The following is a 23,625-nucleotide window of genomic DNA, read 5'->3' as shown; positions in this document are numbered from 1 at the left end:
GGGGCATCAGGGCTTGGGAAGAAGGTGGGAACCCACTTGGAGGGCCAGGCTGTTGGGGGGGGGAGAAGGGAGGCCTTCAGAACACATTAGGTGATATTCATATTTGATTGAAAGATAAAGGTAGGGAAAGAACCACTTTTGGCCTATTGGATTTCTAGGGAGTTAGTCAGTAATGTGTTCTGACTCTTGGTTGGCTGTGGCCCTGACCCCGGGCCTGGAGGACTGGCAGTAGCTTTGAGGCCTGAGATCACTGTTCTGGAAACATCCCCTGGATCCTTTGGGACCCTCCAGGGCCACGACCAGCACGAAGCATCTTGCTGCCTGCTGACAGAGTGGGTTCAGCTGATGGGCTGCACTGGGTGGTTTCCTAGTAGAAGGGTTCTGAATGGATGGTAAAGAAGGGTGGAGGGCAATCCAAATGGGCAAAAAGAGGTTGTGGAATAGTGGAGAACTGGGGAAAGGCCCCACGGGCAGAAGTGCCTGTTCAGTCAGGGCAGTGGCAGGGACCAAGAAGGGGGACCAGTTAAGGAAAAGTTATCTTTGCTAAGTGCCTTTGGCCATGACTGATGTGAGGACTGGATACTTCCTGCTTGGGAACAGCGGTGCTGGTAGTCTGAGGCTTTGTGGTTTGGGAATAGGGAACTTGCTGGTGCTGTGGGTTTCTCCACATGCATTGCTTTGGTCAGAGCCCACCAGCCCCCTTGGTCTCTGATCTGAATCCTTAATTAGATTTTTGAGCAGAATTCACCTCTTTGCCCTTCTTTTCAGCTTGAGGACCCGATGCCATGCCCCACTGAAGCTGAACGCCAGAACCACTGTGGCCGCTGCTCCTAGCGGCCGTGCCATCAGCCCTGCACACCCACACACCCGTACTGGCCCTGGGACCTGGGCCTCAGCACAGACGGTGGGGCCGGCAGTTAGGGCCTTGCTCGTGGTGGCAAGTGCCCAGAGAGGGTAAGAAGGGAGGGCATCATGTCCGTGGCCCACGCAGTCGGCGGGGGAGGCAGAGGGCAGGATGACCCACTTTCAGAGCGGCGTGGCTGTGACTGGGATTGCTTCACGTGGTCAGTCTGCATATACATGTCAGTCTTAAACTCTTTAGAACGGGCTGTTAAACATCTGTATCCTGTTTTCATTAGCTTGTAAGCCATGGTGATGGGGACCTGCCTAGTTCTCTGAGCCAACAAGTGTGCCCAGAGGCTAATAAACAGCAGGTGCCTCCAATAAATCTGATTTTAATACTCAGTGTAAATGTGTGTGCAAATACATCTGTGGAATGAAAGGTGGGAGCTGAATTCTATATGCAAGTTACACAATCTCATAGCCGTTTTGAACTGAGAACTGTAGTGTGGCTGTGTTTGTATGGCTGGCATAGGGTTTACATGCACAGGAGGTGTGTACAGTGTGCAGGGAGGGTGTTTTTGTGGACGCCTGTATGAGTGTGGTGTGAAGGGGTAGGTGTGTGCGTGTGTGGATGTGGATGTGGGAGAGAAGTCCCCGTCAGATCAGGTGGAGACAAAGCCAGCTGTGTACTTTATAGGGCCTGGCTCAGAATGGAAGTGTGGGATCCCTTGTTCCAAACTATTGGGACTCTCAGGACAGTCAGAGCAGCATGCCAAAGCCAGCTCAGCCTTTCTGAGTGCAGAGTCCCATGTGATGTCACACGCTAAGTGCCCATGGAGCCTGCCCAGGATGGAGAGCGTATACCTCCTGTCTCCCCTCAGTCTTCCCTTGCTGCCCTGGTAAGTCCTTGAATCCCTCTGCGCTCTCCCCATCCAGCTCCCGGGTGCCCTTGATTTGGGGAGTCGGGGTGCTAGCTAGAGGCAGCCTGGAGAGGAGTGGCAGCGGGTGGCCTGCGCGTCTCCTGATGCTCCTGACATTTCAGTCTGGACCTCATCACAGCCACCAGGAAGTGTGTGTCTCTGCTCTTTGTGCAGAACAATCCCCTGAGGACATCCAGGTCCCCTCCACAGCCCCCCACTGCCCACTGAGGGCTTCAATTCCTGGGGGCCCTGATGGGCCCTCTACTGATCTTGTGCCACATACCACGACTGGCAACAGGGACCAGGGAGCTGGGGGCAACAGTGGGCCAGCAGAGCTCACAGGCCCAGATTCTCAGTGAGGGGGAGTAGAGGGTGGGGACTCCCTGAGTCCTTCCTGTTTATTGTCCTGGTTTGCCTCCTTTCCAGTCAAGTGTGCTGTGCCTGCTCAGAGCACACTCAGGAGATGCTGATGGGTCATGAAGAGGGTGTTCCCGCCCCAATACCTATACTTGTCAATAATTAACCATGATTTCCTACGTTCTGGGAGGAGGCAGTGGCACCTGGTCTGCCCCAGCTGGTTTAGCCCATCATTGTAGATTAGCATAGCAATTCCGAGGTCCCTGAGTGGTTCTGGGGTGTTCCAGGTATGGCTTCTCCCAAGGGTTAAGGGAACTTGAGAAGTTACTTCACCATGTTCCTGATCCTAGCCAGAGACCGCTCTCTAAACCCAAGCCCTTCCAGCTCTCCTAGTAACCGTGAGACGCCTGCGCGCTTCTGTCTGGGGATCCAGATGGGACTGTACGAGCAGAATGCCTGCAGAGCCTCTCTGAGGAGGGCCACCTGCCTCAAGCCAAAGGGCCCAGGAGGATAAAGGTTGTTTGGGCAAGTGTAAAGGGCAAGGTGGGCAAGAAAGGGGGATTTAGGCCCACGTGATTGGGCAGGAGTGGAGATTTCCATACATTTGTTAATCACTGGCCACGGGGCTTGGTCTGCCCCAGAGAGACGGAGTGACTGAGGTCCCCATGCAGGGGTGTGATGACCAGCTGGCTTTCCAGGACAAAAAGGCCTGGTTAAGAATTTGCTAATGTCTGTGGTGTCAATACTCCCACCAGGTCCAATTTTAAGCTACCAGCTGGTTTAGGAACTGACTTACAGAACTCTTGAACATTTAACAATCAGCTCTCATTGCCCATTAGATCACTGTCCCCACCAGAGACCATCAACCACACAAGCCCCCAGGACCCGCCCTCATGCCTCCCTGAGCCCAGACTCCCACTTCCCTGCCTGTATTTACAAAATGCCATTATCCATGCCCTGGACAATGCCTGAGCCTGGGCCTGACGCTCGTATTCCTTGTGCCGCAGTCCTGGAGGAAGGCTGGCTGGTCGGTCTCATGGGTCACCGTGATGCCGCTGAGGTGACAGATGTGAAATGGCTTTGCCAAAGCAAACACCAAACCCAGTCAAGTGCGACTGTCCAAGTCCCAGGGACCATCTATCTCTAGTCCGGAGCAGTGGGGAGGTCGGCCTCAATGTCTCCCGCAATGGTTTGACAAGCCTCAGTTTAGAGCATCTAGTAGTCTGCCAGCTGACAAGCTGCCCTGCCTCTCACCTCCCTCAGTCACGCGCAGCCTCCTCACACACTCCCACTTCCAGGGGACCAGCTGTGCCCGGTGAGGAATACCAGGTATCCAGGAAGCCACTACTAGGTCCGTTCCCTGGACCACAGAAGGACACAACGCCCATCCCAGGGGTTGGGAGTCTATCCACAAAGTTCACTGGCAGAAGGGGCTTCCTGGTCTTGTGGGTGGCCAGACCACTTCTCTGGGTGTAGGTTTTTCATGGTGCAATCTTCTTGGAGACCCACCTGCATTTGACACCGTCCCAGTGAGTCCATTTCCCCCTCCTCTGGGCTTCTGGAATGGCACGAGGGCCCCACCTTAGCCAGGCAGCTGTGATGAGAGATGTTGACCCAGCTGCCTCTCTGCTAGCTCACTGTGTCAGGTGGAAGGGGCTGAGACAGCAGCAGGGACTGAGGATCTTTCCGAATAGCCAGGGACCCTGGGAACGTCCAGAGGCAGGACTGGGGCCAGGGTCCTCTGGGAGTCAGCCAGGCACTGGGGGATGAATGGTAGAGGGAACCGATGAGAAACAGGCTCTGGGCCAGGAAAAACAGACCAGAGCCACAGGTGTGCCACTGTTCCTGCTACTCTCCTGTCTTAATCCCTCTTGTTTGGTGACAGCACTCAGCCAGGTCTGGAGGCCGGCACGGAACACCTGCTGACCCAAGAGTAAGTTTCTGTGGGGGCTGGAGACAGTCACATGTCTGTTTATGTGAACCTCACACTCTGGTTCATTGCAGGAGACAGAGCTCTGAATGAACCAGCACATCACACTGCAACACATGCTCAGCTGGGAGTGGGCACGTGTGTGAGAGGAAAGTAGAAGGTTCCGTGGAGGGGGTGACATTTGAAGGAGGTCATAAAAGTGGGTGCCTCCAACAGCCCCAGTCTCTCTGCAGAGGCCCAAGTCAGGCTCCAACCCTGGGACTCACAGATCTGCCATCTGGGAATCCCTGGGGTGGCCTAAGGCAGTTTGCACTCCCCAGCAGGAGGTCACACAGCCAACTTCCTCCATCCAAAGCCTTCCAGATCCTCACCACTGGCTTTGCCAACATGGCGAACATTTCCCCTGCTCAGAACATAAGGGAGTGAGATACCCTGGCTGCTCTTTCCATGGATGAGCAGGGATGGGGGAGAAGGAGGGCTATAGAGCTTGGGGAAGGGGCTCTTGGAAGGTTCCTGGAAGGTGAGAGGGAACAGGAGGGGAGGAGACAACATCAGTGGCTCAGAGGTTGGGGCCCGCCGGGAGCTGGAGCTGGAGCCGGAGCCCATCCGGGTCCTGGTGTATACTCCCAGAAGTTCAGGGTTGGCACCAACCCACTTCAGGGCCTTAATGAGGGCGCTCTGGCTGAGGCCTGCCCCCCATCCCCCAAAGTGCTGATTCTGAATTAGATGTGATCAATGAGGGGAAAATGACTGTAACAATCAAGTGCATGGCAAATGCTTATGTGTGTGTGTGTCCCCTCACTTAAAAAACAATTTCTGGGCATTATTGATTCTGGGACTATCCTCTATCTTCCCCCCTAGAGAATCTTATGGGATTCCATACTTGGTTTAGAGTGTATGAGAAACTCCTACCCCAGGCCTTGCATAAAGTAGGAGCGTAGTGAATGTATGCTCCTTTTCTTTAGCCACTCAGAGTGGCCACTTGAGGTTGAGGGCAAAGGGGCTTCCCCAGGCTAGAAGCTGATGGGCCTTTGGTCCTTGCCTCCCCCTTCCGTCTCCAGCTGATGACAAACACCAGGATGTCATAACATACTCTGTGTCCTCATCTGTTATTCTCGGACACAGGCTGGGGAGGGTACCTGAGTGGGTCCCCTCTGACTGGGGCTGGACTTTCTTGCACCATGGACTGGCCTGTACCAGTCCCAGGGATGGATGCAGAAGGGTGAGGCACTGATCCTGCTCGTTGGGCAGGATGCTGGCAGGAGGGCGGGCTGAGCAAGGGCGGGGCTTCCAGAACAAAGGAGAATGGGGAGCCCTGGGGGCCTAGGCTAGGCATCAAAAGGGCTCTGCAGAGTGAGCAGGCTATAGCAGCTGCCTGTCTCTGTGCCCAGCAGTCAGTCAGACAGTTCGTGCGGGACCCTTCTGCCTGCTCCAGACAGGCAGCAAACAACACTGCTCAGAGAGGCCTTGTTCTCCAGCGTGATTGCGCTGACACTGCTCTGCGGTTTGCTCTACTTGGCGTGGTTTGCTGCTGCAGTTCCAGAGGAGGGCACAGGGATGGCGGGGAGTGGAGCCAGGAGCCGGGAGGGCCGTCGGGAGCGTGCCTTCACCCCGGAGCCCTTCGATGGAACCAGTACAGCCCCACACCTCTGGCTGCACCGCTTTGAGGTCATCAACGACCTCAACCACTGGGACCATGCCACCAAACTAAGGTTCCTGAAAGAGTCCCTCAGGGGAGATGCCTGGGAGGTCTACAGTGGACTCAGCCCCAAGGACCAGGAAGACTATGGTGCTGTGAAAGAGACCCTCCTGAAGGCCTTTGGGGGGCCTGGGGCCACCCGCAGCCACTTGCCCAAGGAGATCGTCTTTGCCAACAGCATGGGTAAGGGCTACTACCTCAAGGGGAAAATTGGCAAAGTGCCTGTGAGGTTCCTGGTGGACTCTGGGGCCCAGGTCTCTGTGGTCCACCCCAGCTTGTGGGAGGAGGTCACAGATGGTGACTTGGACACCCTGCGGCCCTTTGAGAATGTGGTCAAAGTGGCCAATGGGGCTGAAATGAAGATTCTGGGCACCTGGGATACAGTGGTGTCCCTGGGTAAGCTGAAGCTGAAGGCAGAGTTCCTAGTGGCAGATGCCAGTGCTGAAGAAGCCATCATTGGTACCGATGTGCTCCAGGACCACAACGCTGTCCTGGACTTCGAGCATCGCACGTGCACCCTGAAGGGGAAGAAGTTCCGCCTCCTGCCTGTTGGAGGGTCCCTGGAGGATGAGTTCGATCTTGAGCTCATAGAGGAGGACCCCTCTTTGGGGGAGGGGGGACAGGAGCTCTCCTACTGAGAAGCCCCCTTTTCTTTACCCCCCAAACATTGGTGGGAAGACACACCACAGTGGAGGGGAAGGGCAAATATCCTCAGGGGTCACTGGGTTCTGCCGACACTCTGGAACCAACTCTTGCCTCCTCCTCTCCCTCCTCCTCCATCTGCAGGGGCCTTCATCTGTCCCTGGTGAGGGAGGCTTCCATCTGAAAAGGCACAGGTGAGGGAGAACAGGCTGGCTATCTCAGAGGGAGGAAGAGTCCTTGTGGTGGTCAGGCTGCTATTGGTGGCAAAGATTTAAGGCTGGACGGTTCCAAGAAGGCTGGAAATTACTGTCTTTCAGAGAGGCCTGGGGTACCTCTTAAGATCCCCTGAGATGTGGCTCAGTCACCTCTAGGTCCATGCAGTCGTTCTCAGTTGAACTGAGCCCTGGCTGCAGGGTCCTCACAAGCAAGACCCAGCTTTTGCAGGTGAGGGTCACAGCTGCTCTGGGAGTCTCCCCTGTTGGGTCTTCCCACCTACCTGTATGATGTAGTTTCCTTCTGTCATTTGCTTTGAAACTCGTTGAGCCTTATGCCAATAATTCATTACTTCAAAACCAATAAAAATTGACTCATGGAAAAACCACGTAATGTATTGATTGGGGATGAATGGAATGGATGCGAGTGGCTGGATAAAATGGAGAAACTATCAAAGAGAAGGGAGATCCAAGTGCTCCATGAATTATTAGCCCGGAGAGGTAAGAGAATATATACACAGCACTGTAGATATGTCTTGGATTTTCTAAAATAGCCTCAGTTTCAAATATTTTTACTTATTTCTTCCATAATTCCTCTAATCATTTCAAACTACCATATTTTCGCATCCAAATTGCCTCTTCTACCCAAGAGAGACCCTAACATTATTTGTGAGGTACTGATTGGGGATTGGAAAATAATGGTTATTGTAAACAAGTGGGAAAGTACCTGCCTGGCAAATAGTTCTTACAACCACCTGGGAGACAGAGGCAGACAGGGCAGGGGACAAGTATTGACCTGCATGGGGCAACCCAAGGGAGTCTGGAGGGCAGAAGTGGAGGTGACCATGGGGGCTCTGGTATCATGAGAACAGCTTCTTCCTGGAGGGACATGGAGCCTGATGCTAGAGAGACGGGATGGAGTGGGGAGGACATTCTCAGATCTGAGAATGGGGTGTTCGTCTTTTTTAGGGGTCTTCCCCATAGCTGCTTCTAAGTGCCTGCCTCTCTCTTTGGAACTCAGCAGGGCTGAGTATCTAGAAACAGCCAAAAAGGATCTGCAGGGAGACTGAGGGTACAAAGCCTCAAGAGCTTTTGATGGGAAGTGGGAGGGGACATCTTCCTTTCACGAGGTGGGATGAGTCTCTCCTGGAAGTTTCCACCTGAACATCCCCAAGGGAGAGACAACTAACTGGGCAGGAGCCAGAGGCACGGTGGAGTCTTCTTCAGAAGCCTCTGGGGACTTGAGCCTGGCCCTCCCGCAGCTGCTCGGAGCCAGGGGCCCTTGCTCCCCTGTCCGAGGCCGGCCGTGATTCTCCTGGGAACGGAGGCCCAGGCGCAGCCCGTCCGCCTCATGATTACTGCAGCCCATCCCTGGGCAAACATCTTAACAGGAATCAGCCGCAGCAGGCTCAGCTCGAGGGGGCGGTGGGTGGTGCTGGATGGGTAGGAAGTCGTCTTCAGGGCAAGCGAGGCCTGGAGAGGCCTGGCGGTGGAGGTGGGAGGAGCCGAGAAGGTAGAACACTACAGAAGGAGATGGTCTCCTTGTGCCTCCCAGGTCCCTTTCTCAAGTTTGGTTTTTAGCTCCTAACAAATGTGACTTCTCTCCTAGGCCAAACCCTCCCCTGAGGGGACAACCCAGGTGGCACCTCCTTGTGACCTATTTTCTCTAGGTCCTTCAGACCTGAGGCACATGCTGAGCTGAAGGAAGGAGGGTGAGGAGGCAGACAGGGGATGGGGAGTTGGGTGCCAGCCGGAATTTCAGGGCAACACCCAGGTTGTCCCCTCTCTGCCCTTGCCCCCGCACGGCAGACTGCTGAGCCCTGTCCTACGTGAATGGGAACAGGGTGACCTGTGGCTCAGCTGCAGAGACCTTGCTCCTCTGAGTGAAGGGAGCCTGTCCCTGAAGGAATGTGAGCCTCTGGGTGGGCCCAGCTTGGGGGGGGGTGGTCTGTGACTTCCTAAGCACAGCCCCTCATGGAGGAGGGAACCAAGAGGTGGCTCTCAACGGAAGTGAGACCAGAGACCAACGCGCTGTGCCCGTGAGGTGCTTTCAGGTACAAATGCGCGAAGGTAGAGCCTGGGCTGCAGGGGCTGGAACGGCTCTCCTGGGAACAGAGAATCAAGGGGGGAGCGCTGAGAGCAGCTAGGAAAAGGAGGTTGTGGGCACTTTGCAGAGGGCTTGTTGCCGGGGGAAGGGTTTGCCCGTAACTTGCATGCAAGTGTTTTAACCATGGCAGACCAGGAAGACTCACCGGCTTCTGGGTGTATGATGGATGGAGCAGGAGTAGCAGAGAATGCAGCTCTGGAAGCCAGGGTGGTGTTCAGACTTAGGGTCTCAATTTGAGATGATGGAAAGGGGGAGGCAGCAATGTAAAGGTTGAATCCTGGCTGCACGGGAGGAGCACCTGGGAAGATCAGTGAAAGCCAGGCCTTTAGGGTCCTGCCGTGCAGGACCTCAACCAGGCTCGAGAACGTGTGGTCTGCATCCCAGCTGTATTCACCTCCTCGTACCTCAAAGGGTGATATCCGGATCAGCAGAAAAGCAGCACCAGTGTCACCTGGAGCTTGTTAGGAATGCAGAGTCTCTACCCTCACCTGGACTTCCGCTGGGGAAAAACAACAACAAAAAACCAAAAATAAAACCTTTCCAGGTGATTCCCATGCCCAGGAATGTTTGAAAAGCTCTGGCTGAGAACATTCGGATACCTCTAGTTAAGGGGCAGCTCATGGCTCCCACAAGGCACCCACTTCTCTAATAATGACCACCACATCCTGAATAGCTCTTAATTCCTCAGACTAGGCTTGATAAATCCCCATGCCTTTATCCTGCAAACATTTTGTTCTTAAGCTTTTTTTTTTTAAGGTTTTATTTATTGGGGCACCTGGGTGGCACAGCAGTTAAGCGTCTGCCTTCAGCTCAGGGCGTGATCTCTGCGTTATGGGATCGAGCCCCACATCAGGCTCCTCCGCTATGAGCCTGCTTCTTCCTCTCCCACTCCCCCTGCTTGTGTTCCCTCTCTCGCTGTCTCTATCTCTGTCGAATGAATAAATAAAATCTTTAAAAAAAAATAAAGGTTTTATTTATTTGAGAGCACAAGCAGGGGGAGCAGCAGAGGGAGAGGGAGAAGCAGGCTCTCCACTGAGCAGGAAGCCCGACGTGGGGCCCGATCTTAGGACCCTGGGATCAGGACCTGAGCCGAAGCAGCTCCTGCTGCTTGTGCTCTCTAATAAATAAAATCTTTTAAAAAAAATTCAGACTTTCAGAAAAGTTGCAAGAGCACTACAAAGAATTTCCATCCATTTTACCTAGTTTCCCAAATAGTAACTTTTTTTTTTTAAAGATTGTATTTGAGAGAGAGACAGAGCACGAGTGGGGGAGATGGGCAGAGGGAGAGGCACAAGCAGACTCCTCGCCGTGCAGAGCCAGCGGCGTGAGATCTCAGCGACCCTGAGATCATGACCAGAGCCAAAATCAAGAGTCAGCTGCTCAACCAACTGAGCCACCCAGCCGCCCCAGGAATTCTCTTATATAACCACAATACAGTGATCAAAATCGGGAAACTAACCTCAGTAAACTACTATTACCTGGTCTGCAGACCTCATTACATTTTCCTGATTATCCCAGTAGTGACCTTTAGAGCAAAAGAAACCACTGTCTCCCGTCCGGCCTTCAATCCAGCCACATGCTGCATTTAGTTCCTGTGTCTCTCTGGCCTCCTTTACCTGAATGAGTGCTCAGGCTTTGTCTTTGTCTTTCATGCCCTTGACATTTATGAAGAGGCCAGGTCAGTTATTTTGTAGAGTGTGAATCCACATTGTGTGCCTGACGCTTTCTCGTGACCAGATTCAGGTTATGCGTTTTTGGTAGGAGTGCCCAGAAAAGTGATGTGTCCTCCTCAGGACACATCAGCAGGTACCGGCTGCCTGTTGGTCCCATTACTGGTGATGTTGACTTCCATCAGTTGGTCAAAGTGTCTGCCACGTTTCTCCACTGCAGACTATTCGTCATGTTAATTATTTTTCTGGGTGGATGCTGTGAGACCATACAAATAGCTTGTTTCTCGCCAGACTTACCCACTAGATCCACTGACAATCCTTGCCTGCCAATGGTGTTTTTCTAATTCTCCTTATGTGTACTAGCTGGCACTCAATTCTGAGCTTTCCCTTCCTATTTATTACTTATTTAAATTACTTATATTTAAGTAGACTCCACGGCCTGCATGGAGTCCAATTCAGGACTTGAACTCACAACCCTGAGATCATGACCTGAGCCGAGATCAAGAGTTGGACACTCGGGGCACCTGGGTGGCACAGCGGTTAAGCGTCTGCCTTCGGCTCAGGGCGTGATTCCAGCGTTACGGGATCGAGCCCCACATCAGGCTCCTCTGCTATGAGCCTGCTTCTTCCTCCCCCACTCCCCCTGCTTGTGTTCCCCCTCTCGCTGGCTATCTCTATCTCTGTCAAATAAATAAATAAAATCTTTAAAAAAAAAAAAAAGAGTTGGACACTCAACTGACTGAGCCAGCCAGGCCGCCAACCCTTCCTGTTTATTATTTATGTCACTGTAGACTCAGACTCTTCCTTTATTCAGTGAGTTATCCTCTGTTACTACCATTATTTTAACACTCGAATTGTTTTAGATTTCTCCTTGGGAGCTCTTCAAACTGGTTTCTATCTTCTTGGGCCATGTCCCCATCATAACCTGAGCCCTTTCTTATTTTCTGTCATGAGATGTCCCACGTTCATCTTGTATCTTCCCAGGACTAGCCTTGGGATCAGCCGGTCCTCCAAGGAGCCCAGGTTCCTTCTTGTGGAGTCCGATATTCAGAAACCAGGACCTGGTGTGTTTGTTCTTACTGGGGCGTCCTTACATTACATGGCCACTGGTGTGGTCAGGTCTAAGGAAAAAACATAGTTCATCTATATGTATTTCTACATCTCTCTCTATCTGTATTAAAAATGAGTTCATACTGATACCACCAATTCCAACCCAGGACGATAGGGTTTAGTCTACCTTCTCCCTTTCCATCTTTGCAACTTCTTTCTCCAATGGGAAATCTAGGTGCAGGTGACTTTATTTGCTCCGTCTTCGTATACTTAGAATGTAGTTTCATACTTGCTAACTCCGATGCCTATGAAAAACAAACAGACAAGCAACCAATTATTAATCACCTACTCAGTGCCAGGTGTGGGTGGTCCTTGGCAGCAAATAAGAAGAAAAATAAATGATGAAATCAGACCGCAGTCATCTTAAGGAGAGCAGAGGCTCCCAGGTGTGTAAAGCCCTAGGTGCCAGTTGGAAGGTTTTACTTTGTCTTGAGGACACACGGTGTTCGTCAGGAGAGCAGCTGGAGTCAGACTGGAGGTCATAAATCTTCCTCCGTGGCAGTGCTGAGGGCGTGGCTGGCCTCCGTGGCCCAGAGCAGTGACCTGGCCTGCCCACGTGGTCCTCCACCACTGAAGAGACACTGAGGCAGCTGTCAGCTGATGCCACCACACGTTCTAGTCCCATCAGTCACTGTCCGATTCAGGGTCCACTGTTGCCAAGCAATCCAGGTAATGAAGGTGGCTTCGCCAGCCGGGCTGCCAGGAGGGCAAACTCTGGTCAGGCCTCTCTGACCAGCCCCTCCACCCAGCTGTTCTGGTCCTCACTGTGGCTTCACACATTGGCTCTCAAGTTCTCACTTCTCGGGTACTGTGGGCTGCCTTCCCTGAAGCCTGGCCGGGGGCAACTCTCCAAGGCACAGGCTGTCCGTGGGACTTGTCCAGGGCCAGCCTTGCCCTGCCTCACTTCTCTGGCTCCTGTTAAAGCACCTTCCTGCCCTAGAAAGCATGTGAGATGAGCCATGCCCTCTGGGGATCTGCAGTCTGAGGAAGGAGGCAGCCCTGCAAAGGAACCCCAGGCCTTAGAGTGGCCCGGTGCTGTGTCCCCTTCCCACTGCCCTCTGCACGGGGCCAGGAAGGACTCCACAGGGCAGATCTTTAAGCTGAAGGCAAGTGGTTGTTTTCCAAGAAGCAGAGTGGAGGGAGGAGGGTGAGGAAAGGGAGCAAGGACCAGCGGGGCTGGGGCAGGCTAACAGGGTGATTGGAGGTGGGGAGAGACAGAGGGCCAGTGTGGAGGGTCTTGTATGACTCTTGAGGTGACTCCAGAAGGCCAGAGATAATTGATGATGGATTTCTTCAGCTTTAAGATGCACTCAATTAAAAAATACATTATCAATTTTTTAAAATTTCAAAGTTTTAGGTTTATTTTAATGTGTATTAAAAATATATACTAATAGCTTATCCTTTTGTGAACATTTTAGCCTACACTGGGCCTAAAGTAGATAAAACTGTGAATCCACCATCCATAAGCCAGAGGAAGTGGAAGTGCCATGATCAGACCATGGGCGTGCGGGCAAACATTTTGGAAGCAGCATGAAAATGACTGAAATGTGGGAAACAGGTTATGTTTCTCCTCACTAGAACGTAAGCTCCAGAAAAGAGCTCTTTTGTGCCCCGTTGTCCCCACCAGGCTTGATGCATACCTGGGCCTTGATAAATAGTTGTTGAAAGTCTTGACAGGTGATTGAATGAGCACTGTAACGACTCACCAGATGCCCCTTCCTAAACGACATCAGGCCAGCCGTAGGTCAGACGGCACAGAAGAAGGTTGAGCTTTCTCTCGAGGACCCTCCACAATGATTGTACACCGTGGAGACCCGTCGGGGCTTTGTAGACTTAGAAGGTTCCGCTTCAGAGGCCCAGCAGCTCTGTCGAGTCACAGGGCTGTCGGGGACTTTTGCAGTTATCCTGCTCAGGGCCCTGCCTCTAGCCTCCTGGGCAGGCGTGTCACCGGCTGGGCTCCCCGAGAAGCAGGCCGGAGGTGAAGTTCATTAGGGATCAGGAAGCAGGACAGGGCAGAAGGAGAAGGGAGGCAGTGTCATGAGAAGTTCTTCAGCTGAAATGGTCCTGGCGAGCTTTCTGGCGCTGAAGCAGGGAAGCATTGTGCCCCGACACAGACCGCCGTGGATGGCCGTGACCTTGGGCAAGGCAGCGATCTTCACCCAGGCCATCCTTCATCTCTGCAGGGAGATGGGGGTGATGGGTCCGTGTCTACCACGGGTGTCCATCCAGTCTCAGTACATTGTCAATTGAATCATTTTTTTGGAAAAAAATTTTTGGAAAATCAAATTTTTGGAAAATCAAATTTTTTGGAAAATCAAATTTTTTGGAAAAAGAAAAAACATCCATGTATGTGCCAATGGTATATCCTGATTTAAGAAGCAGTAGAATGTGTGTGGGGGGGTGCGGGTGGTGATGTAGGTCCTAAAGTAAAGAAAATACTTGATTCCATCTCTACTAATCATGCCTGGTGGGAAGTGCTGCAAAGCATTCTGGTACCGCCTGGTCAGACACAGCCAGAGAACGGCCGTGACGGATTAGTGAGGTCCGCTCTGGGAGAAACTTGGAGGGCGAGCACCTGATTCCTTGACTGTGTGCAGCCAGGGGGCCTTCATCCCTAGGTCACGGGGAGCTGTGGAAGGGCCTTCGGCAGGGAGGTGACAGTGACGACCTCTCCGCGTGTAGTGCAGCCGAGCCCCAGTTCACAGACAGATGCGTGGGAAACAGCAGTTTGGAATGTTTTTCCAAAACTAAAACTAATTACATCCAACCGAGTCCCCATTTGGCCAGGCTGTAGAGAAGGTCACTCTCGGTCCTTTCGGGGGCTCTCCCAGAACCTGATGCAGCACCGAAGCTTTGTGGGGAGAGGGGCAACAAGTCGTGGATGCCCCGTACACCTTTATCACAGAGAGGCCCGTGGCCCTGCTCACGTGGTCCCTTTAGGCCGCGTGGCAGTGCTGCTCTCTGCCCAGGAGCACTGGCAGCCGGGGCCTCAGGCCTCGCCTTCCTAGGGACACCAGGCTGCCCCTCCCTGGGATGTCCTGACACCTCTCCAGGGTGAGGCCACTGAGCGGTGTGTAGGTGCCTGTCCTCTCCAGGCCTGACTGCCATCCCTCCCCGGTCGAGCCACCGTGTCTTCCTCCTCTCCTCCTATGCGTCCGAGCCCGGCCCTCCCTGGCTGGGGCATTCGAACAGATTCTCATCCGTGGGTTTAGGCAGGTACAAAAGTTGGGGAAGAAAAGTACCATATCTTCCAGGCAATGCTGGCTTTGTAGCCCAGGACCGGAAGCAAACCCTAAAAGACCAAATTACTTGCCTGAAATGGAGAGTCAGGGGAAGAATCTGGAGCAAAAGCCCACCCACTGGTGTTTTCGTGTCTCGCCCTGATGTGCACCCCGCGTCCTGTGGATGGGCACGGGCATAAGACCGGATGGAAGGGGCTGTCTGCTGCGGAAGGGCGTCTGCGCCAGCCCGGGTGCAGGCCGAACGGGCTAGTACGCAGGCTCTGTGGCGAGGGGGGACCACTTCCCGAGGTAACAGGGGTGGTTTTGCCCCTCAGGGAACATTTGACAAGGTCCGAAGACCTTTCTGGTTGTCACAGATTTCAGGGAGGAGGTGGGGAGGGGAGCAGTGCCACTGGCGTCTAGGAGGTAGAGAGAGGCAGGGATGCAGCTCAGCCTCCCACAATGCACAGGGCGGCCCCCCAACAGGGAATTCTCCACGCCTGCCCGTCAACAGCAGTGCCAAGGCTGAGGAACTGGCTTGAGGTAACTCAGTTTGCTGATCTGGCAATGTCTAAGTCTTAACGAAACCCCTGGAATGTAGGTTTTATCTCCATTTAACAGAAGGGAAAATTGGCATTAGGGGAGGTTAGTTGGCTCGACGTTGCTCAAATGGTAAATGGCTGAGCTAAGAGTGTAAGCCCGCCTTCCTTCAGAATGTTCAGTTCAGTCTGTGGAGCAGTCTGCACAGAGATTTGGTAAAAATGAATTTATTTTCATCTATTATAAATAGAGCCAGGAAGACAGAGTGGGCGGAAATGAATGTGAAAAGCGGAAATGTTTAACAAACGGGCCTTGGTTAACTAAACGATATGTAAAGTATTGGTAAAACTTTTGAACATGTTCACTGTGGTTGGACACATTTTTATAAACTTATGAAAATTAAAAATTTATAAAAGTTACCAAACAAGTAGAAGAGACATAATTGGCTGAGAATAAACTTAGGAGAAAGCACTCCCCGAAACCCTCCCCCAAATTCCAGATCCTTTTGTTACTTGATTAATTTGTCATTGTTTACATTCCTTTTAGTAAATTGTTGTTTTTTTACAAATGCAGTGAGTGCTCATTATAGGAAAACCAGAAAATAAGGTCAACCCAAAAATAGATGAAGAGGGGCGCCTGGGTGGCACAGCAGTTAAGTGTCTGCCTTCGGCTCAGGGTGTGATCCCGGCGTTATGGGATCGAGCCCCACATCAGGCTCCTCCACTATGAGCCTGCTTCTTCCTCTCCCACTCCCCCTGCTTGTGTTCCCTCTCTCGCTGGCTGTCTCTATCTCTGTCAAATAAATAAATAAAATCTTTAAAAAAAATAGATGAAGAAACTTCATGAAGAACCTTCTACCTACTCACCCCCCCGAGGTCAAACATGGCCTATTCTCCCAGGACCTTTCTCTATGGACATCTATATGGGTGTATTTTCCTTCATCCTTTCACTCCCTCGTTCTTGTTTTTTCTTTCATTCTTTTTAGCAAAAACAGGATTACATAGTACTTCCTCCTTTGTAAACTTTCATACTTTATGTATCCAATGCCCTATTTTGGACCTGCAGAATGCTTTCAACATTTTGCTGTTATAAACCTCACCGTACAGTGAAGAAGGGGAAGGTACCACAGCCACATACAAAGATCTCACAGCCATGGTGTCCGGCGAAAGAAGCCAGACCCAAACATGGACATTTGATTCCATTTATATAATCTTCTAAAACAAATAGGCGAAACTCAGCCACCGTGTGTGGCGACACACTCAGGAGGCAAGAGGAGGTATGCGATGATGGCAGAAGCAGGGTGGCCAGGATGATGGGTCCAGAAGGGCATCTGGGGACACGTGAGGGCCAGCAGTGTCTCGATTCCTGACTGGTGATCACGTGGAAATTTACTTTATAACAATTCACTAAGCAGAACGTTTATGTTCTGTTCACCTTTATCTACGAGCATGGCCTTTCACCATACATTTTAAAAAATGAACCAAATTAAGATAGGTGGTGGAAATATTAACTAGAAATTTAAAAGGGGGTAAAACTATTCTGAAATTTAAGCAAAACACTTGGGAAGGCACAAAAGGATACATTCCATCTCCACACTACACCAAAATCCCAATTTTTGAAAAATAGGACTACATTCTTATTTTACTTCAATTAGCCAACACACAGCACATCATTAGTTTCAGATGTAGAGTTTAGTGGTTCATCAGTTGCATATAACACCCAGTGCTCATCACGTCACGTGCCCTCCTTAATGCCATCACCCAGTTACCCCATCTCCCCAACCCCCTCCCCTCCAGCAACCCTCAGTTTGTTTCCCAGAGTCAAGAGTCTCTCATGGTTTGTGTCCCTCTCTGATTTCTTCCCATTCAGTGTTCCCTCTCTTCCCCTGTGGTCCTCTGTGCTGTTTCTTGTATTTGTGGACTATATTTTTAGACCAAATTGTCCTTTGGGCTGAATTGTGTCCCCCTCTCCCTCCCCCCCCGCCCCCACAACTTGTTCCAACCAGATTGTTTTCTATCAAATTGCTTTTGTTTTGACCAAGTCATGTGGATAATTCTAAAGTCCAGGTATTTTGGGGGGCCCTCTGCCCTGCCTTCCTACAACTCTGCCAGTGATAATGTCCTTCCTTTGTAATAAACACGTCACTCACTGGGTTTCACCATCGGCCTTCTGGGGCACGTGACATTGGAGACTATCATCCTGTCTCAGCTGTGAGCCTGAAGTCTGTCTCTTGCTTGTATTCACTCATTTACTCGCTTGTCCATCCGTCCACCAGTGTGGATGGCTGAGTACCCTGTGTGCCAGGCACGGTTCTAGGTGCTGGGACAGCACTCTTCTGGAGAGTTCTGTCTCTGCTCTTACAGAGCCCCATTTTAACATCAGACAACAAAATAGAATGTCCTGTGGGAAGAAGAAATGAGTCAGGATGGGAGGAATAGCGGGTAGAAGGTGAGGAGGGTTGTGTAGTTTCGTACAGAGGGGGTCCTGGGGATCTCATGGATAAGGTGACTTGAGCGAAGCGAGGGAAAACCATGGAAGTGTTGAGGGAGGGCCTTCTGGGCAGAAGGAGTAGCAAGTGCAAAGGCCCTGGGTGTTCAGGGCACAGTCATGGAGTAGGGTGCAGGACCTGAGGTCCAGGAGGGTGGCCGAGGCCAGGTCAGCTGGGGACTTGCCACTGAAGAGGCTGTAATGTTGTGCTGAGAGATGGAGTGCCACGGACAGCTTTTGCACTGAGGAAGGCTGGGATCTGCTGGCTATTTTAAAAGGGGGGCTCAGTCTGTTAAGCTTCTGAATCTTGATTTTGCCTCCGGTCGTGATCTCAGGGTTGTGGGATTGAACCCCACATTGGGCTCCAGGCTGGGTGTGGAGCCTGCTTAAGATTCTCTCCCTCCTTCTGTCTCTGCCCCTCTAAAAAAATAAAAGGATAATGGGGGTGTGGGGAGGTCCTGGGAGAAGGCGGGGGGAGAGATCAGCTTCCCGTGACCTAGGGGCTTGGCTCTGTGGTGGCCCCTTCACTCTGGAGACTTGCCACTGAGCCCCCTTTCTCTCTGACCTGTGGCAGTAGGTGGCACTCCCCTCTGGGACTGATGTCCGTAGCCAAGGACAGGGGCCTGCGCTCGTCTCTCAAAATGCATCTTGTCTGAGACGCCCCCTCACTTTAGCTGTCAAGAAATTTTGGATCCTGGTTCTGTTAGGCAATCTGGGTGTCCTCTCACCACCCTGGGGTCATCAGATGTAGAGAATGTGCCTTCCGTACCAGAGTCCGAATTATTCTATTTATGTTGAACGGGAGAGGGTTGGGGACAGTGTCCCATTCATGTCAGTGGATGCCTGCTTGTAGATAGACCTGCGTCCACTAGTCTAATCTCAGTGGACCACAAGTTAGTTAATTAGTTAGTTATTTTTAAAGATGTTGTTTATTTTAGAGAGAGAGCACAAGTAGGCAGAGGGAGAGGGAGAAGCAGACTCCCCACTGAGCAGGGAGTCCGATGCAGGACTGAATCCCAGGACCCCAAGGTCATGGCCTGAGCCGAAGGCAGACGCTTAACAGACTGAGCCACCCAGGCGCCCCAGGGACCACAAGTAATTTATTAATACTGAAATTTGCAAGTGATTTTCTCTTTATACAACAGAGCAGAGTCCGGGCTAGTCCTGTGAAAACAGTATTTTCATTCACTTGCAATCCGATGAACTTTCTTGAGTTGGGGAGAAGGGGTGGTGTTCCTTCTGCTTTTGACAGGTGACTCAGACCCAGGCCAACTCTGCCACTGCCTCCGGCCTCCGTGGAAACCCCCAGAGGAACCCCAGTTCCTCTAGACAAATAGGCATTACTTTCAGCCTTGAGGCAGCTCCCTTCTATTCTTTGGCAAGTTTATTTCCACTGCTTAAAAAAACCCATACTCACCTTCCCTCTCCACGCTCTCAACCCCTATTACCTTACCCTTGCTTAGCTGACCTCACTGCCCTCTGCTTGCCAAGGAAAGGACCAGGGCGTTGTTTTGTTTGTTTGGTTTTTTTTTTGTTTTGTTTTGTTTTTTATACACAGGCTGTGCTCTTTACAACTGCGTTCTCCTTGTTCTCAACGAAGGCGAATCTGAAATGACTTCTAAAATTACATATATTAAAATAGAAGAAATTTTAAAAATCAAGGTCAAGAAAAAGACTAGGGGGAATTTGAATACACAGACACACACACACGCACACACACGCACACACCACAGGGTCTCACATAATTACTAACGGTGAGGTGTGAATTTGGCTCTGAGCTACCTGGCAGCCTAAGCAATAAGAGAAAGGTGATCCATTTAATGATTCACTTTTTCCCTGAGGAAACACACACCCATTCTTCAGGGAAAGCAATGGGATTCCTGCTTTGAGTTTTGACAAGTGGTTTCGCCCACCACTGAGGGCTGTCAGCATGGTGAAGAGGAAGCAGTGTCTCACCCGAGTCCTCTCTTGGTCATCTGTCTCCACTGATGACTCTTCTGGGCCCCATGCTGTTCCATGTCCTGTGCTGGTCTGTGCTTGCCCTACAGCTGCGTTAACCAAAGCTTTTAATTACAGAGTTGCAGAGAATTGTCACAACCTCATGATTTATGCTTGAAACGTGGCGTCTTTGTTGACTGGCTAGGGCTCTGGCAACCGTCGTTCTGAGTTTGCTGTTGGAAAGGCACCTAAGCACCTCCCACTCTTCTGAAGAGATGCCTGCAAAATGGAGGCATTTTAGCAAGGGTCTCTCTGGCTTCGCCAGCCCTGTCCTTCCCGGTCTCTCCTTGAGAGCCTTGGAGCCGCCCTGCAGGGCTAGAGGGGTTTGAGGATTTGACTTTTTGAACAGCAGCCAGGGGAGGTACCACCTGAACAAACACCCCCTTCCCCACCTTTGGCCACACTCCATCCCTGAGTCACCCTCTCTTCTCTCCTGCCATTTTAACCACTTCCTGCTTGCCGTTCGTGGTCTAGATAGCACGGTCAGGATGACGTACTTGAACACTTCCCTGCCGTCTCATGTAATTTTCCCTTCCAGGCTGATTTCTTTTCTGAATGTTAGAATTTTGTCCTCTGAAAATCTAAGCTCCATTTCTGACAGTGCTCGTGAAATAACCGTGATTGCGCATATGTATTGAATGCTCCTGCAAGTCAGAAAGTGCGCTAGGCTCTCTCCATACCCTCTGTCCCTTAAACTCCCCAACAACCCAGGAAATAGATGCTATGATTATCCTCGTTTTTCAGAATGGGAAAATGGAGCCCAAGACCAGTTGCCCCAGGTCATCCAGAGTGTAAAGGGTGGCGCTGGCATTGGCTCTTGGATCCAGCTGACCAGAGTCCATGTGCTTGACCGTCACCCAGGACCCCCTTCCAGGGTTTCTAAAGGACACGGCATTGCCTCTGAGGATCTCTCATTCCACTGTCGATCAGGACCAGTGCCGGCGCTCTGTGATAATGGCATCTTCTCCCATCTGGGCGATGGGAATATCGGCAAGGCAAGAATTTGTCAGACGTTTTTTAAATGACCTTTCCAGCAGATGGTTTGGGTCCCCCAGCCCTACTGGCAGCTGGGCAAGTTGGGGGGACTGCCCCCAGGTGTTACCCAGCCTGGCCATCTAGGTGACTAACAGGGGTGGGTTGGGCTGGTGTTTGTCCCTTTTCCTCTGGGTCGCCTAGGCCTTCCCAGGTGTCTCCTCTCCCAGGCCCATGGTTTCCTTGAAGGTAGACGTATTCGTGACACAGCTCCCTACCATGGGTGTTGTTGCTCACCTCTGCCCCCAGGTGAGGCCAAGAGCATCCTAGGAAAGCCTTCTCTGTCCTCCCTCAGGGCCTCAGTGAACCTCTCCAGTCCCTAAGGCCCCAGTCCACCAGTTCCATCCTGGCCTTGGGGCCACACCCTTTGCTTTGCGCTGGCTCTTGCCTCAGTTGTCCCACTAAATCCTCAGCCTGTCTTCAGCAGAGATGCCGCCCTCCTGCACAGTGAGGGCGGATCCCAGAAGCTGCGGCCCTGCAGAGCCTGTCCTCCCATCTTGCCGAAAGCGTGTCCGGCCCTTGCCCCCAACATGCAGCTGCTTTTTCCTCTGGGCAACTGTTCACCCCTAGTCAGCAGTGAGCCTTCCCATCTGTTCGGTCAGTGCCAAGCCCTGAACAATGCTTCCTACGGAGTCCCTGCCTGCGGGGCCCTCAGTCATTGGAACCCGAGGGCCCTTGATGGGCGGGAAGGCCCAGTGGGAACGAGGGGCGGCTATTCCAGAGACTCTTGCCAGAGAGCCTTGCTGTCTCCCTCCTCGTCTAGGTCTTGGTGACGTCTAAGAGGTGGACCCAAGTGGCACTGGATTAAAGGGAACTCCAAGGCTACGTGGAAGTGTGTTAAGTAAATAGTGGTTGAATAAAATGATGTCACTGGGTCCACAACCCCAAAGACGTGGTAGAGAAAGAATGTCTTCAACTGCAGTAGAGCATGACTTCTTCCAGGAGCGCGCCGGGTTATTGTCACAGGAGCCCTGTGAGGTTCAAGAGCTGGGGGCTGTCCCTCAGAATGGACAGAGGAGAGTTAAGATGGCAGCGAGGACGGTGACTTCGCACTGGCAATCGCAGTTGTCTTGCGTGTTCCTGGCTTCCGCCTCATTACCCGGAACCTAAGGCCCCTTCACAGAAAACAGATCGCTGCCTCCAAAGGCTTTAAAAAGAAAAGATGCTAACCAGCGAAACTGCTTCCAGGGGACGCAGCTCTTGGCAAGGGGAGGCAAGGGAGTGTGGGCCCCGGAGTCCGAGGCCACCGGCTCTGTGCACTGGGGGCCAAACACCTCGCTTCCCTCTGCCTGGGCCCCCCGCCCCCGGAGATGGGGCTAATGACCGCAGTCGCCCCCAGGGCTGACGTCGCAGCTCGCAGAGGCGCTGAGGCAGAGCCCCCGGAGGCATGAGTTGACCATTAGGGTGACACGGACCCAGACGGCAGAAGGAAGTTCTCTTCGTCGGGCAGCCGTGAACAAGCCGAGTCAGGAAGCTTTGCGAGTAGGTCTGTCATGTCACGGGAGGCGCTCGGTGCACCGACTTGGGGGTGACCTGCGGCTCCCGCCTCCTGCCCTCGGCCGCGGTTAAGAGCGCAGGGCGCGGCGCTCTTCCCTGTTGCTGACCCGTCACTCTCTGGTGGGTTTGGTTCAGAGCGTGTCCACGGAGGCGGGTTCTGGAGTCCCACACCCTAGGCCGGCCCAGCACGCGGGCCCTGCTTTTTGGAGAAAGCAGAGGGTGAGGCTACTTTTCCCAAGTTAAGTACCAGAAAGATCCTTTCTTCTAAGCCCCGCAGGCTGCACACCATCATGGATAACCTCTAGGGCCCCATAAAAACCTTTCAGCATTTTTAGATGGTTTTAAGAATAAGAGGTTACTAGTCAAGAAGGGGAAAGCCACCTTTCATCTCCTCTCGACCCTGAACGAGTGCTTCCCGAGGGAGTGAGGAGTAGGGAGGGGATGGTGCTTGGCTCTGAGGCTTGCTGGGGGAGCCTGGGGCCAGAGCCAGTCAGTGACCCTAGAAAGCGGCGTCAAAGGGCAGGGTTTTGTGTTCTGTCCCTAGATGTGTCCCTCAGCTCTACGACGGAGCCCAGCCTGGCTCAATCCCTCTTTGTTAAATGAGTGAATGTCCATTAACCACGTGGGTTCCTATGTGAAACAACTAACCCCCTAAAGCAGGTGCCTTGTCTCCTCTCAAACGCACGCGTCCGTCACAGTTGGCTGTCCTCCCTGCACGTGTCCCATCACCCGCCACGTGCTCTGCCCGCCACACCCCAGCCCTGCGGGGCTGCTCCCAACCTAGCAGACGCGCGCTTTCTCCAGGGCCCACCTGTGGTGCCTCCACCGCTGTGACTTCTCATGGCACGTCCCTGCCCCATTGTACCCGAGTGACTGTGTGGCGTTAAACTGTGACTCCGTCTGTCTTTCCCCGCAGAGCGTGAGCATCATGGGGGTGCGGGCACGGAGACCAGCGAGCCCAGGGCGAGTGTGGAGCAGGGAACAGGTGAGAGCAGCAGCCACAGGCCATCGGCTCTGAGCGACACACGAGCTCTGCCCGAGCCACACCACCTAAAACTCGTATCACAGCACCGCGAGCCGAAAACTTCTGGCCAGTGAACGTTCCATGACATTAAAGTCTGATGAATTAACTCAGTTCTGTACGTAAAAACCATGAAAGGGTACAAAACATCAGGAAGACCAAACTTTAATAATGAAATAATTTATTTGTTAACGGTGGAACAATACAGAAGTTTACATATACACAGCAAAGATTCTCTAAAACACGTAGTAGTTCTAAAAATGCGTGTGCTAACTGTAGTAAAAAGCACCATTCTCTAGATCTTGACACAGGATTTACATTGGCTTCATATTTACATAA

The 23,625-nt window shown here is 52.3% G+C and overlaps 1 protein-coding gene across 25 annotated transcripts in view; it reads left to right on the top strand.

The window, feature by feature from the left end:
* Positions 1-6,992, top strand: part of ASPRV1 (aspartic peptidase retroviral like 1) — a 112,463-nt gene extending 105,471 nt beyond the window's left edge. For 24 of the 25 annotated variants that reach the window (XM_034659292.1, XM_034659284.1, XM_034659285.1 and 21 more), the window contains one exon: positions 769-6,992. In XM_034659292.1, coding sequence (XP_034515183.1) covers positions 5,608-6,387 — 780 coding nt within the window. In that variant the 5' untranslated portion in view covers positions 769-5,607 and the 3' untranslated portion in view covers positions 6,388-6,992. The remainder of the gene's footprint in view (positions 1-768) is intronic. The other variant, XR_004624952.1, reaches the window with a different exon arrangement.
* The last annotated feature ends 16,633 nt before the right edge of the window (positions 6,993-23,625 follow it).

This window comes from Ailuropoda melanoleuca, chromosome 4, assembly GCF_002007445.2.
Source record: "Ailuropoda melanoleuca isolate Jingjing chromosome 4, ASM200744v2, whole genome shotgun sequence".
In the NCBI taxonomy this organism is placed as follows: Eukaryota; Metazoa; Chordata; class Mammalia; order Carnivora; family Ursidae; genus Ailuropoda; species Ailuropoda melanoleuca.
This window is presented reverse-complemented; position numbering and strand designations above follow the sequence as displayed.